Source organism: Hemitrygon akajei, chromosome 4, assembly GCF_048418815.1.
Source record: "Hemitrygon akajei chromosome 4, sHemAka1.3, whole genome shotgun sequence".
In the NCBI taxonomy this organism is placed as follows: Eukaryota; Metazoa; Chordata; class Chondrichthyes; order Myliobatiformes; family Dasyatidae; genus Hemitrygon; species Hemitrygon akajei.
The window spans coordinates 129470449-129484492 of NC_133127.1; the positions used below are offsets into that span (position 1 = coordinate 129470449).

General features: G+C 39.0%; 1 protein-coding gene across 2 annotated transcripts in view; it reads right to left on the reverse strand.

Annotated features, from left to right (window-relative positions):
* The window catches only part of arhgap42a (Rho GTPase activating protein 42a), a 286674-nt gene that overhangs the window by 183232 nt on the left and 89398 nt on the right, over positions 1-14044 (reverse strand). Inside the window, exons 1-2 of one of the 2 annotated variants that reach the window (XM_073043281.1) lie at positions 1727-2000; positions 1510-1605 (exon numbers count right to left, since the gene is read on the reverse strand). In XM_073043281.1, the coding sequence (XP_072899382.1) occupies positions 1510-1605; positions 1727-1733 (103 nt within the window). In that variant the 5' untranslated portion in view covers positions 1734-2000. Of the gene's footprint in view, positions 1-1509; positions 1606-1726; positions 2001-14044 lie in introns of those variants that run through there. The other variant, XM_073043280.1, reaches the window with a different exon arrangement.

Genomic DNA, 14044 nt, shown 5'->3' on the forward strand with positions numbered 1-14044 from the left:
TTACACAACTTTGGAGAATTAAAAAGTAGAGGGCATAAGTTTAAAAGAGGGGAAAGATTTAAAATGAACGTTGGGGGTAATTATTTTTTATGCACAAGGTGGAATATTTTTGGAATATGCTTCCAGGGGAAATGGTTGAGGCAGGTCCAATAACAAAATTTAAAAGACAGTTGGCCATGTACATGGATTGAGAAGGTTTAGGAGATTATGGGCCAAATTCTGGCAAATGGAACTAGCTTAGATGAGGCATCCTGGTCAGCAGTGACCAGCTGGGCCAAAGGGTTTGCTTTCATGCTGTTTTACTCTTACGTCCATGTCTAAGATCCCGGCAGAGTGTGGGTCAACAGAGTGGAGGCCTCGCATCACAAATTAACATGCTCCTCAGTAATTGAGCCAATCATCATTTTCCAAATCTGGAAAGGTAATCAGCAAACAACATTTCAGGATCTTTCCAGCGCCATTAAAGCTGGCAAATACTGAGGATCTTTTTCAGTGGTTTAAGGATGGCGGGTTTGGTTTCCCAATGCCCAAATCTGAAGGTGAAACCAAGCAGACTGTCTATTCCATTCACCTGACAAAACTGTGGCACTACAATCTATAGCAAGCAATATTTCAGGAAGAGTTGTGTGTTTCTAATAAAAGTTAATAAAGTGAATCTCAGGCAGGAAATTACTTTTTAATCAACTTTGTTGAACTACAAATGCTGCAGAACTTCTTTCAAAAAATCTTCCCTAAAATCCTTGGTGATCTACCTCTCTTCTTTAAAGTTGATTTCTTGATCATTCTGTACTTTGCCTCACTATCCCAATATTTTCCATAAACCTGGGTAGTTCAAAAGCATTATCAAGGATATAGCCTTAGGTGATTGTGCAGTAAATGGGTCAATAAAAAATAGGTATCTAGGATTTAGTTGCTTGTTGGTCCAAGGCATTTGACAGCAAGCTAAGAACCGTAGAATGTGCCAAATAATGGATAAAGACAGAGTTTTAAAATACAGGGCGAAGTCATGATGTGTCAGCAGCTGAAGTAACATGGTTTGAGTTGAACGTGAATGGGCAGAGTCTGACAGACACTATTTACCTGAGGCTCATTAACCTTTCTATCTTAAGTGCATTTATGTTCCAAGTTAATATACTGCATCCAGATGAATTTATATTACAGGGAAATAATGTGCAGGGGAGGGAGCATACTTCCTCAATAATTGTGTAACATCACATAAGAATGGCTCACTTTCACCAAGGTTTCCAGCTCTTGTGGAATTGTATTCCAGCAAGAGGCAATACTTTAATTAAGACAAGAGAGACAGGAGGTGTTTTCTGCCTTTTGTCAACAATAGCTCTAGGCAGTCAAATTAATAAGGCTGAGATTTTTTCTACCACTGTATGCAATGAATCACTTCTGAAGAGTGGAATAGTGGGAAAAGTTGGGTAGAAAGCTTGTTGACACAGAAGAAAAGTTAACTAGTATATAATAATGAGCAAAATGATAATTTTCAAAATTAAGACTTACCAATATTTATCTCATCATCAGTCTCTGCATCACCAATACACTCAAACTGGAAATCCTGTAGCGACTGTGAAAACCTCTGAACTGCGGCGGACAAGTCTGAAAAGCAAATACAAAATACCAGATTTAAACTTAATTCTCTAAAGCTAACATTTGAGTTTCTATTTTTAAAAAGTAATTCAAAATTTATAAGTTAATAATGCAACACAATTCTACAGACACTGCATTATAAAGGCAGCTGTTCCATAAAGGCAGGAATCTTATAGCACAATTCAGTATTATTCTGTTGCAAAAAGAATGTTTTGTCCAATTAGGTCAAGAGTCCATTTGCTATGAAGCAGCCACTGATATCAGCATTCAATTACTTTGAGTCTTTAGTCACATTCTTTGCTGGAGTTTTCCAGTTACAACTGACCACTAAAGTAAATTAGTAGACTGCATGTATTCTTCTCTGCTGCAGTTTGAGTTGCAAGTTATTTGCATGGTGTCTGCATCCATACATTGCCTTTTGGTCATATTTACTGGCAAAATCAGCATGTGAATAATTTGCATTTCTTTTTAATTGCATTATTCCCTAAAGTACAAATTGCTAGACAATTGACAGGGAAATGCACATGTGGTCCGATTTTTTCGTACTGCACAAGTGAAGTCAGCAACTTGTAACTGACATCATCAAGGCCATCAGAACAAGGCAGGATACTCTGCTTTTTGTTGGTCCAGTTTTTGTTTTGAGTTTTACCACAGTATACATTCAAGGTGGAAGGGGAATGCCATGATGTGCTGGAACAAACTTCTGAATGGCAAGCATCTGTCAGGTAACCAAACAAAAAGCATAATCCTTCACAGAACATCTGGGAATGGTGAATAAGACGTGTTTCAGTACACCTCTATAACGAATCACATTCAAGCATCACCACAGAGCACTGGAGACCATGAACCTCAGAAGGACATTTGCTGAAGATACTCCAAATCCAAGCACTGGTCTTGTGTTGAACAAATCCAATATAATATTTGTTTATTAGGATCCTCTTTGCTCTAGAATTTGTGTTAATTGGGGACCTGTCCACATTCTGTGCTGACATCAGAAAATGGTCATGGTTTCTGTGGTTCTTCCATCCCAAACTTGCCCTTTCAACAGTCACAATACAGTTCTGACAAGCACCAAGACCCTCCAATGGTAGAGCCAGAGCCATCTACTGGAACTGCCGCAGTTTCAAGCTCCTCCATTGGACTTCAGTTGTGCAGCATTCAGCTAAAACAATGCAAAGGCTACTCTCGGAATCTGGGGCAATTTTGGAGAACACCAAATTTGTAGAGATGTTTCTCCAAAATCGAGGCCATCTTAATCACATCATTTGATCCAGGACTACAAAGGTTTCTGAAACTGTCACTGCGAAGTGAGACTGCTGAGGTGGGTGATACAGGAACTGGGATGAGGAGAGTGGGGTGCTACTGGACCTGCTCATGCCTGTCTTACAACATAGGCAGCATTTAAATTCCTAGTTCTAAATAATGCTGATGGTAAAGTTTTCTTTAAAAACTTACTTTTGAAAACAAGTAATTACTTTTTTGATTGAACTCTTCAGGGCATAGCACTGCATGTCAAGAAGGTTCCCTCCGTGTCAAACAGTTACATGGGTGGACCCATAACCTTACCTTCTAAAATCTAAAGCCTGATAATGTTACATGACTCTTTTAAAATTATATATCTCTGGCTTTATGATTTTGTAAAGTCTGCCATAACTAAACCATAAATGTTAATTACTTTATCAAATTCAATTCACAATTTGTTTCAATGAAAATTGGTTTCATAGAGGTAATAAAAGAGGAAAAGAGAAAGTTTACAGAATTATTTCCTTTATTAACTAAAATTAGACTCCAACGGTAAAAGTTAATTTTCAATATCAGAATTGTTTTGCACGATACAAGGCCCGCTAATCATTAAATAGCTCCTTTACCTATTTATTTATTCAATGAAGCAAATCAAGTGGTGATTTTGAAACCTGGATGCTCTGTGAAAGCCATTAAATGTCACTGTTGGGCATCATGAAATAAATTGAATGTAGTGCTACTGTACTGGGAGTATAAACAAATCGGGGAATGTTAAATGAACCGTGGCACTAGAGGAAAATTATAACAAAACGAAAGTTATTCCAATGTCCAATTTAAATCAGAGGTCAATATGTCTTTTCAAAAGTCAAAAGTTCAAAATTTTAAAGATTCCATGCATTGCTCCAAAAATATTTTATGTACAGTCGGCCCTCCTTATTCGCAAGTTCCACATGTGCAAATTCAACCAATCGCGAATTGAGAAAACCCGGAAGTGCTTTTCTAGCACTTCTTGTTCGAGCATGTACAGACTTTTTTTTTCCAGTCATTATTCCCTAAACAATGCAGTATAACAACCATTTTACATAGCATTTACATTGTATTAGTTATTCTAAGTAATCTAGAGATGATTTAAAGTATACAGGAGGATGTGCGTAGATTACCGTGCATCGGGATCAAAAAAAATCAGAAGTTCTCTTACTATGTAAGTCAGAATGGGTACATCCAGTATTATTTAGTGTCAGTGAGTCAAAAATTTGTCTTAGTATATAGTATATATTTTACCTTTCTGTGCATATAAAACACTTAAGAACGTATATTTCAGTGCCAGGCTCAGGAATGGAAGTTCTCGCATTCAACCCAGTGACAGACCACTTCCGAGCGCATTCTCCTTCCGTGCCTGGTTGATGTGGAGGATCAAAAACCCAAAACCCAACAATTAAACCACTGTGTTGCTTAGTAATAATTGTAGCTTTCATCGGGGCAGGGCCTTTCTCACTTTATCCTTTTAAATTGTTCCAATCGTTGACCGACAGTAGCCTAACGCTTTTCCAATAACCGATGGCATTTCACCTCTTTCTGACTGCTTTATTATTTCCACTTTATTTTCTGTCGTGATCGTGATTATTTTCATGAACAGAAACACTGCAGATCCAGAGCTTAACCGCCGGGTCCTAATATCCACTGCACTGAGACAGGTTAAATAAGGTCTGGGGTTCCGCTGGGTCCTAATGTCCACCGCACTGAGACAGGTTAAATAAGGTCTGGGGTTCCGCTGGGTCCTAAGGTCCACCGCTTTGAACAGGTTGAATAAGGGAATTGAGCATCCGTGTTTTTTTGGTATCCGCGAGGGTCCCAGAACCAAACCCTCACGGATAAGGAGGGCCGACTATACATAATAAAAATGCACCTGAACTGCGTTTGATCGGACTGCAATCAACATTTACAGTTTGCAATCACAGTGCGAGCCAAAGCAAAAGTTTTGTCACTCATTTAGTTCATAGCTGATCTATAAACCTCTGATCAATTAACTCCATTATATTTTTACGACACACAAACTTTTACTTGAGCACCTACAGAATCCTCTATAAAATAGCCATTAGTTGAGAACATTCCTGGAGATTTCATCAAATGACCTCTGGTCAAAATGCTCAACAAAAGAACTTTTCTAAATTGAAACATGCAATTTTTTTTTTAAACTGGAAAATACGCAATGACTTATTCTCCCAAATGATCTTTGATATTTCTGCAGGATGTCTCATAGTGGTGCCCTGCAAGTTAACCTTTAGGAAATCCATTCAACCTTGGAGGCTGAAAATTACACAGGAATAAACAAAACTCTTTTCATCAATAAAATAACCTGTATTTTGCTCTTTCAGGAATCATGCATAAATACTGTAGTTCTTGATAAAATACAACTACAATTTTATGGAGATAATTTTTAAAACTTGTAATTTAGAACATCAAGTGGTTGATAAAATATTTTAAATATGTCTTACCCTAAATACACAATCTACTGCAGTCATGATTAGACATAACTAAACCAGTTTCCCATGCACAGTTCAAAATATCTCTTCGTATGTACCAATCTGCTGTTATTTACATTCAATGTTTATACTTGTTGACTTTGTTATACTGAAGTCATTTTTCCCATGCATGTGTTTTTACTTAGCATAAAAAGTAAAGCTAATATTAAAATCCCAATGGAATAGAAAGCTTTCAACAAAATCCGAGGATCATAAATATTTTACTTCAGCCTCTTGACAATTCTCAATGCAGTATGATTTAAGGCACATACTGAACAAATATTAAAAGTCTAGCATGAAACCTTTTGCAATTCATCTTAAGGAAGCGGTGACTGCTCACCCTAAAGTCACCCCCTACCAAAATCATTCTGGTGCAATACGCTACATCTATTCTCACTCAAACATGAACAAAATAAGATATTGCTTAATGCTGGGTTTCACAAATCAGCTCTCCTATATGAACACAATCAGAATAAAGGCAAAAACTTCGGTCAAATTTACTGCATCATTTACTCTGGCCGCTACTCCAGAAGAGTAAACCCTGAACCTGGACTTAATTGAGCAGGTTTAAGTAACTTGAAAACAATCCTTGCTGAGCTAACTTTTCCTTGGTTTGCACCTCACCCAACTTAAATAAAAACCTATCTTTGCTTCAGCATCTGATTAAGAATATATCTGAAATAAATAATCTAATTTAACATGGTTGATTTATTCTATTTCCTAAACTTTTAATCTATTCCACATTTCTAAAATTTGCTTGTGCTTTCCCTTCATATTCATGTCTGAACAACCGTCACAAAATAGTGTAAACAGTGATTAAGTACTTTACGTTCAAAACACGAAGCACATACATTAAAATAAAGGCAAAGGTTTATTCTGCCCTCCTCGTTCCTATTCAGTCGTACCCAGCTCCAGATCTGTTCAGACTTTACGTTCCGAGAGGCATGAGTCACTGCGATTCTGAGTAGGTGCCAGAAATCATAGCTATATGCAAATTGACTACATCAAAGTCTGTTCTGCAGTCTGTAAGCATTAGGAGAGTCATTGTACAAAGCCTAAGCAGTCTGTCATTTATTTACAATTTTCAGACTGATTGGACTTTCGACAATAGAAATGTGATCCATCAATTTAATGTATGCCCTCTTTAATAACTGTTGGCAGAATCCAATCTTATGTCAGTGGAATCTTCCAAGCATCAAACCACAATAACTTCTAATTATATACCTTGCTAGCTTTCATGGGGACTAGGGAATAAAAGGAGGATACAAGTGTTTAATCCAATGATTAGAAGGTGCATGGGTGTCATCTCAAATGAAGGATCGAAAATTACATTGAGATTAATCAAGTGCATATGGCAATAGGAGAGAGAGGAGGGATAAGAGTATAATTCAACACAAGAAGAAAGAAAGAAGAGCTTTATTTGCCACATGTATATCGGAACATCAAATCATGCAGTGAAATATGCCATTCTTTGCAGCAAATTAAATCAGCGAAGATTGTGATGGGCAGGTGTTGCCAGGGTTCCAGTGCCAACATAGCACTACTCCTAACCGTGCACCTTTGGAATGTGGGAGGAAACCAGAGCACCCAGAGGAAAGCCACTCAGTCACAGTACTAACTTCTTACAGGCAGTGTCAAGAATTGAACCCCAGTTTGGTGCTCACTAGCACTGTGAAGGGGTGCACTAAGTGCTACGCTATCATGCTGCTCTACAAGGAGTAAATAAGTTATTCAACTTTGGATAAATCACTTTTTGATCCTTGGTAAATAATTTCAAATATCATTAATTTTCTTTTCCTTAAAAGTGATTTCAAAATTAAATATAGAAGCTGATAGATACATATATTTATGTTTCAAGAATTATTGCTACCCAAGTTAGTTAGCTACATAGAACAGTCCATGTTCCAAACCTTCTGTGGTTGGACTTATCAAGAACAATGACAAGATGGAGTATGAAGAGGAAGTGGAGCGACTGGTGGATTGGTGTGAGAAGAACAACCTAAGCCTGAATGAGGAGAAGACCAAGGGAATCATTGTGGACTTCAAGAAGGAGCAGATGAACCATCTCCCTCTGCAAATACATGGTTCCTCCATTGAGAGAGTTAAGTGCATCAAACTCCTGAGAGTTCATATCAAGGATGACCTCACCTGGTCCCTTAACGTCACCTCCCTGGACAAGAAGACAGAGCAGCATCTCCACTTCCCAAGACTGAGGCAAGCAAAGCACCAACCCCACCCCCCACGTTAACTGTGTTTTACAGGAGCACTATTGAAAGCGTCCTGGTAAGGTGCATCTCCACCTGGTATGGGAGCAGTCAAGCATCGGACCAGAAGTTCCTACAAAGGACCATGAGAACAGCTGAGAGGATCCCAGGGGTCTCCCTGCCATGCACTGGGGACACTTATCAGGAGCACTGTGTACTCAAGGCCCTTAGTGTTAATAAGGAACCCCACCCATCCATCCAGCACCCTTTGACTTTCTACCATCAGGCAGGAGACTCCGATGAATAAAAACAAGAACGGTCAGGGTGAGAAACAGACCATTAGGCTTCTGAACTCCTGGCCGCATTGTATTCGATGCGTCACTGGTTAATCTGTTCCATACTTTACAATATTTAATATTAATGCACCTTAGTTTGTTATTTATGTGGGATTCATCTGTAGATTTTATCCTTACCCTCATAAGTTATCGTGTGGTATGTATGTTATGTGTACTACTGTGCTTTACACCCTTGCTCAAAGAAGCATCTCGTTTCTATATACATTATATAGAAACAACTTCATTTCTCTGGTAATGCTCCCCAACTCCTTCCCCACTACATTGATAACTGTATTGGTGCTGCTTTAGACACCCATGCTGAGCTCATCAATTTCATCAACTTCCACCCTGCCCTTAAATTCACTTGGTCCATCTCTGACACCTCCCTCCCCGTTTATTTTCACCTGTCAACTGACATCTTTTATAAACCTACCAATTCCCATGGTTACCTTGATGATACCTCTTCCCACCACAATGCCTGTAAAAATAATATTCCCTTTTTTCAGTTTCTTCTTCGCCTCTGCTGCAGCTGTCAACGGGATATGGTTTTTCAAAGAACGGGGTTTTCCGTACTCCACTATTGATGCTGCCATCACCCGCATCTCCTCCATTTCCTGAGCATCAGCATTCACCCCATCTTCCCACTGCATTAACAGTGAAAGAGTTCCTCTTGTCCTTACCTACCACCCTATAAGCCTCCACATCCCACACATCATCATCCTCCACAGCTTCTGCCATCTCCAAAGCAATCCTCCGACTAAACATACATTTACCTCCCTACCCCACCACCGCTTTCTACAAAGATCACTCCCCCCGTGATTCTCTTGTCCACTCAACCCTCCGGGCACTCATCACCGCAAACGGCCAAAGTGCTACAGCTGCCCATTCACCACGTCCTTCACCTCCATTCCTGGCCCCATGCCGTCCTTCCAGGTGAGGGGGTTTACTGCACAGGATTGAAGGAAGCTGCAGAGAGTTATGAAGTCAGTCACATCACTAGCCTCTGTAGTAGCATCCAGGGCAACTTCATGGAGCAATGCCTCAAAAAGACACGGGCCCCCATACACATACATATACTGTACATATATGTATATGTACACATATAACATTGCAAGAAAAAATGTGAACCCCTTGCAATTAGCTAGTTTTCTGCATTAATTACTAATAAAATGTGGTCAGTGGCAATAGATCTAACTTTATTTATGATGATTCACTGATATCCTCAACATCTCTCTCACTTTTATTTAGTGACTGAGCCTCCATCTCTCTTGGGTAAAGAACTCCAATGCATGTTATGTGCAAAGCTGGGCAAAGATACAGCAAGGTCTGCTCATCTCTGTTCTCACACCCAAACTGCTTATTTTGACCATGCCGAAGGGTCTCGGCCCGAAACTCAACTGTAGTTTTTTCCCCCCATAGATGCTGCCTGGCCTGTTGAGTTCCTCCAACATTTTGCACCTGTTATTTTGAGCAGGATTCTGGTGCTAGACACTTCAGTCAATGAAACATTCCCATAAGAATGTTGTGGATTTTGTTAGGATCCCGATTCTTGAAAACTCAATACTTATGGCCCAATCTGCTTTATCTTTCTTTGTGCTACAAACACACCATCCCAGAAATCAATCTGGTTAGACTTCATTCCCTCTGCAAATATATCCTTCTTTGAATAGTTAGATCATATCTGTAAATAATTTTCCAGATGCTTTCTTTTAAACCACAGCCTTTAATAAATGGATCGAGACATCTCGATGGCTGTACTCAAATCCAATTCCAATAAAGGCTAACAAATTTACCATTAATTTCCCCTGCTGGCATCTTAACTAGCATGGGGACTTTCAGTGATTCATTCAGGTTACTTTGAACTCTAGCACTTTCAATTTCTCACTGGACCTTGTATTTTTTCCTAATAAAGTGATTACACCAAATATGTTCATATTGTTTTCTATTTGCCATGTTCTCGCATCTCTGCAGCCAATACAAATATATTACACTTGAAACTTTCATCTAAATTATTCACATAATCTCTTGTTTGAAGTCAGTCCACTGGTCACAGCTTCTATGTATTCTGTCCAGTAATCAATCCTCAATACAACCAATAACTGGGATTAATCAGAAGGGATTTCATTGAAGGCCTCCTGAAAATCCAACTGGACTCATCAACTAATTTGTCCTCATTTATTCTGCTATTTCTTTTTACAAATCCATGTGAACTCTGCCAAATCCCACTCTATTTTCCAAGTGTCCAATTACCACTTCCTTAATAATAGTTTCCAGCCGATTTTCTCATTCATTGGCATCACGTTAATTAGTAAGTACTTCCCCATTTTGTCTCTACCTTCTTTCTTAAACTGCTTTATTTACCAACTTTCACTCTATGGGAACCATTCTGGAATACATGGAATTTTCCCATTTTCATTTTTAATAATGCTCATAGCTTTGAATTCCGCCTTTGTCCTGAATCTATTTTCAAGAGACTCTGTCTTCTTCTGTGAACAGACACAAAATATTTGTTTAATTTCTCTGCTCCACTCCAGAATCTAATTTTTCCTGATTTAATCTGTAAGAGACTCATGTTAACTTTGGCTCAGCTTTTCCTTTTCATATGGCTTTTGCAGAAGAGTTACCTGTGTTTTCATGTCCTGTGTGTTCATGTTCCATCTTAGAACAGTTTTTTTATTCTATATATTTTACTCTCAATTGGGTTTGGAATGTTATTGTACACTTCAATTGTTTGCATGATTTGTGTTTTTTTTCTCTCTTATATCAGGTGTTGGTCTTTTATTTTTTTCTTTAATTGGGTTCTTTTGTATTTCTTGCTTTGTGGCTGCCTGTCAGCAAACAAATCTCAAGGTTGTATGATTTATACATTCTTTGATAGTAAATGTTGTTTGTATTTTACCCGTTACCCTTATCAATGCCTTAACCCTTTGTTGCCGATTTTTTCTTCTAGTCTACATGCTTACTGCCGCCTTTTGACAACATTAAAAGGTTCTAATGCTATCCTTAACATTTATTATTTAATTTTGTCTCAAAGGGTCAGATACAACTTGCAAACTACATACATATTCTTTAAATGTCAGTCAGTGCTTGCAACAGCCTTACTTTTGTCTGCAGCTTCCCAAACTACTATCACCAACACATGTTCATAATTTGCACTACTCAAATTTAGGATTAAGATGGAAGTGTTTCAATTTAAAGTTTTATATAAAATTCCATTATTACATGATCACTGTTGATTACATAATACAGGATCAATAATTGCCTGTTCTCTCAATAATGGGAAGAGACAATAAGTGGTGAAAAATGTAAACACTTTCTTCCTTTCTTTCACCATAAACAATGTAAACAACCTCTCCATCAAATAACAAACTACAAACATTTGCTCTGAAAGATTCAGCAATGTAATGCAGATGCAAAGTCCTGAATAGCTTTAGCATATAACAAACACATTCCAATTTATGAAGCTCATAACCAACTGTAAAGATCTAAATAAGTTACTTTTTAAACTGTGGCCTTAAAGCAACATAGTCTAACTTGTATATTAACTGCACTCCCACTTGGGATTTCAGCAATTATGAAATAATATTAACAAAATAACAATGAGCCAGATGTTCTTAGACCCAGCTAGCCTCCCACTGTCCCACCACCCACACTCATCTGGTCTGAATACGCACACGAGACCAACCTCAACGGGTCATCGCTTACTGGAATAAAAGCATAAAATGATCAACTATTCAGTGGGTTGGGCAGTATCTACAGAAAAGGAATCAAGGGTTTTTTCCTTGAAGTTGAAATGATAATTTAGTTTCCTTTCCCAAAATGCTCTCTGACCCGGTTAAATATTTCCAGCTATTTTTCCTGTTAGTTTTATTGCAGACTTCCAGTACCTGCAACACTTTGATTTCCCGCCATATACTCAAGGCAGGCAGCAAGACAGTGGTGATTAGGTCTCAAGTGGCATAATGCTGGGCCCCAATACCTAAAATGTTCTGATAGGTTTTAACAGAGCCAAAGCTACAATCTGATCTTTGTTTCTTGTAGAAACCACTAAGAATTTTAACTTCTTTCAAATGTCTCTGCAATTCAGGGGAAAAAAATGAAAATCATAAATAAACTGAAAATTAGTAAAATCTCATTAAGCACTGAAAAGTAATTTTTAAATTTGAGAAGTTAACTCCTAATCTATAATCCAACGATTCCTTGAAATTTAAATGGATTTAGCACTAGGTTGGAGAGACAATTCCCCTGTGAGAATTCCGAAAAACCTCAGTAAGAGTGGGCTCCACTGCGTGGAGTTAAAAGGCAGAGTGTGCCAACAGATGTGGTTCCACACATCGTGCAATAAATCCCAGACATGCAGATGATCCATGCAAACTTTTGCTGGAAGAACTGAGCGCCAGTAGTTCCCTTTGAATCAGCCAAGAACAGACAGATGGGCTGGCTCACTAAGGTCCATATGTTCTGTCCATCTCACTTCAGCAACAGAATCAATTATGCCTCAGTCAACAGCTTTCTCACTTCTGTGTTCAATAAAGGCACCAAAGGACACAAATCTTATTTAATTATGTTACATCTAATTGAATCATTATACTGGCCATGAAGGATGTGACTGGGCTGGAGAGATTAGCCAGCATATCGCCCAAATAGGTTGTTTTGCCCAGCACGGAGGAGAAAAAACCTGAAGGAAACAAATGTTATTATGGGAAGCATAGGCAGATGCTGCCTGGTTTAGAGAGCATGCATTACGATCAGAGATTAAGGGAGCTAGGGCTTTACTCTAGGATGAAGAGGATGAGAGGAGACATGATAGAGGTGTTCAAGATATTAAGAGGAGTGGACAGCCAGTGCCTCTTCCCCAGGGCACCACTGCTCAGTACAAGAGGACATGGCTTTAAGGTAAGGGGTGGGAAATTCAAGGGGGATATTAGAGGAAGGTTTTTCACTCAGAGAGTGGTTGGTGGGTGGAATGCACTGCCTGAGATAGTGGTGGAGGCAGATACACTAGTGAAAGTTAAGAGACAGGTATATGGTATACTAGACAGGTATATGGTATACTAGACAGGTATACGGAGGAATTTAAGGTGCGGGGGTTATATGGGAAGCAGGGTTTAAATGTTGCAAACACTGCGGGCCAAAGGGCCTTTACTGTGCTGTACTATTCTATGTTATGTTGAAATTTTCTCCCATGGTAGGGATATAAAAAAAGACATGATATCCTAAAGAGGATCTGGATGCCAAGCTTTTGCTTTAGAAAAGTATTTCTACCTGGAACAAGCTACCCCAGGAAGTGGTAGAATCAGATACAATTACCTTTAAGAGGCTTTTAGAAATAATTAAATAGGAAAAGAAAATGCCCATTGCTGCATTAGGAGGGATCGGTGCATGTAGGCCAGGGGTCAGCAATCAAAGAGTAGTTGATGCACCATCAATAACTCTCTCTGAGACGTGAAGTTGAGATATCGGCTTTTATTGACTGGAAGAAAGAACAAGCAGTAGTTGACCACCATACTACATCCTGGAGTCTGAGGGCCGGGCTCAGGCCTCAGTCGCCTTTATACCGGGGTCTGTGGGAGCTTGTTCTTTCTTCCAGTCAATAAAATTGATGCACCATCAATAACTCTCTCTGAGACGTGAAGGCGAGATCGGCTTTTATTGACTGGAAGAAAAAACAAGCAGTAGTTGACCACCATACTACATCCTGGAGACTGAGGGCCGGGCTCAGGCCTCAATCGCCTTTATACCGGGGTCTGTTGGAGGAGCCACAGGAGCAGTCAGCAGGGGGGCGTGTCCAGACAGGTATATGTAGTTCACCACAGTAGTAAAATTGATGGACTGGAGAAATGCAGGCAGAAGTTTGATGGGATCTACTCTTGGGGCTTATCAGGCTGCGTGCTTGGGTCAGGTCCTTCCCAATTCAAACGTATGTGGAAACACTCAGCAGATTAGACAGTGTTTGTGGAAAGAGAAGAAAAACAGTATTCTTGTTTCAAGTGAAAGATCCTTCATCACAACCGGCAGAGCTTTTTTCTCCCAAAGTGTACAACTCTACAGTAGAAGTGGATTGAATTCAGCAGCAAATGGCAGATTCCGAAATGCTGAAGTAAAAAAACCCTCTGAATTATTAACACTTTTTCTTTCCACAGAT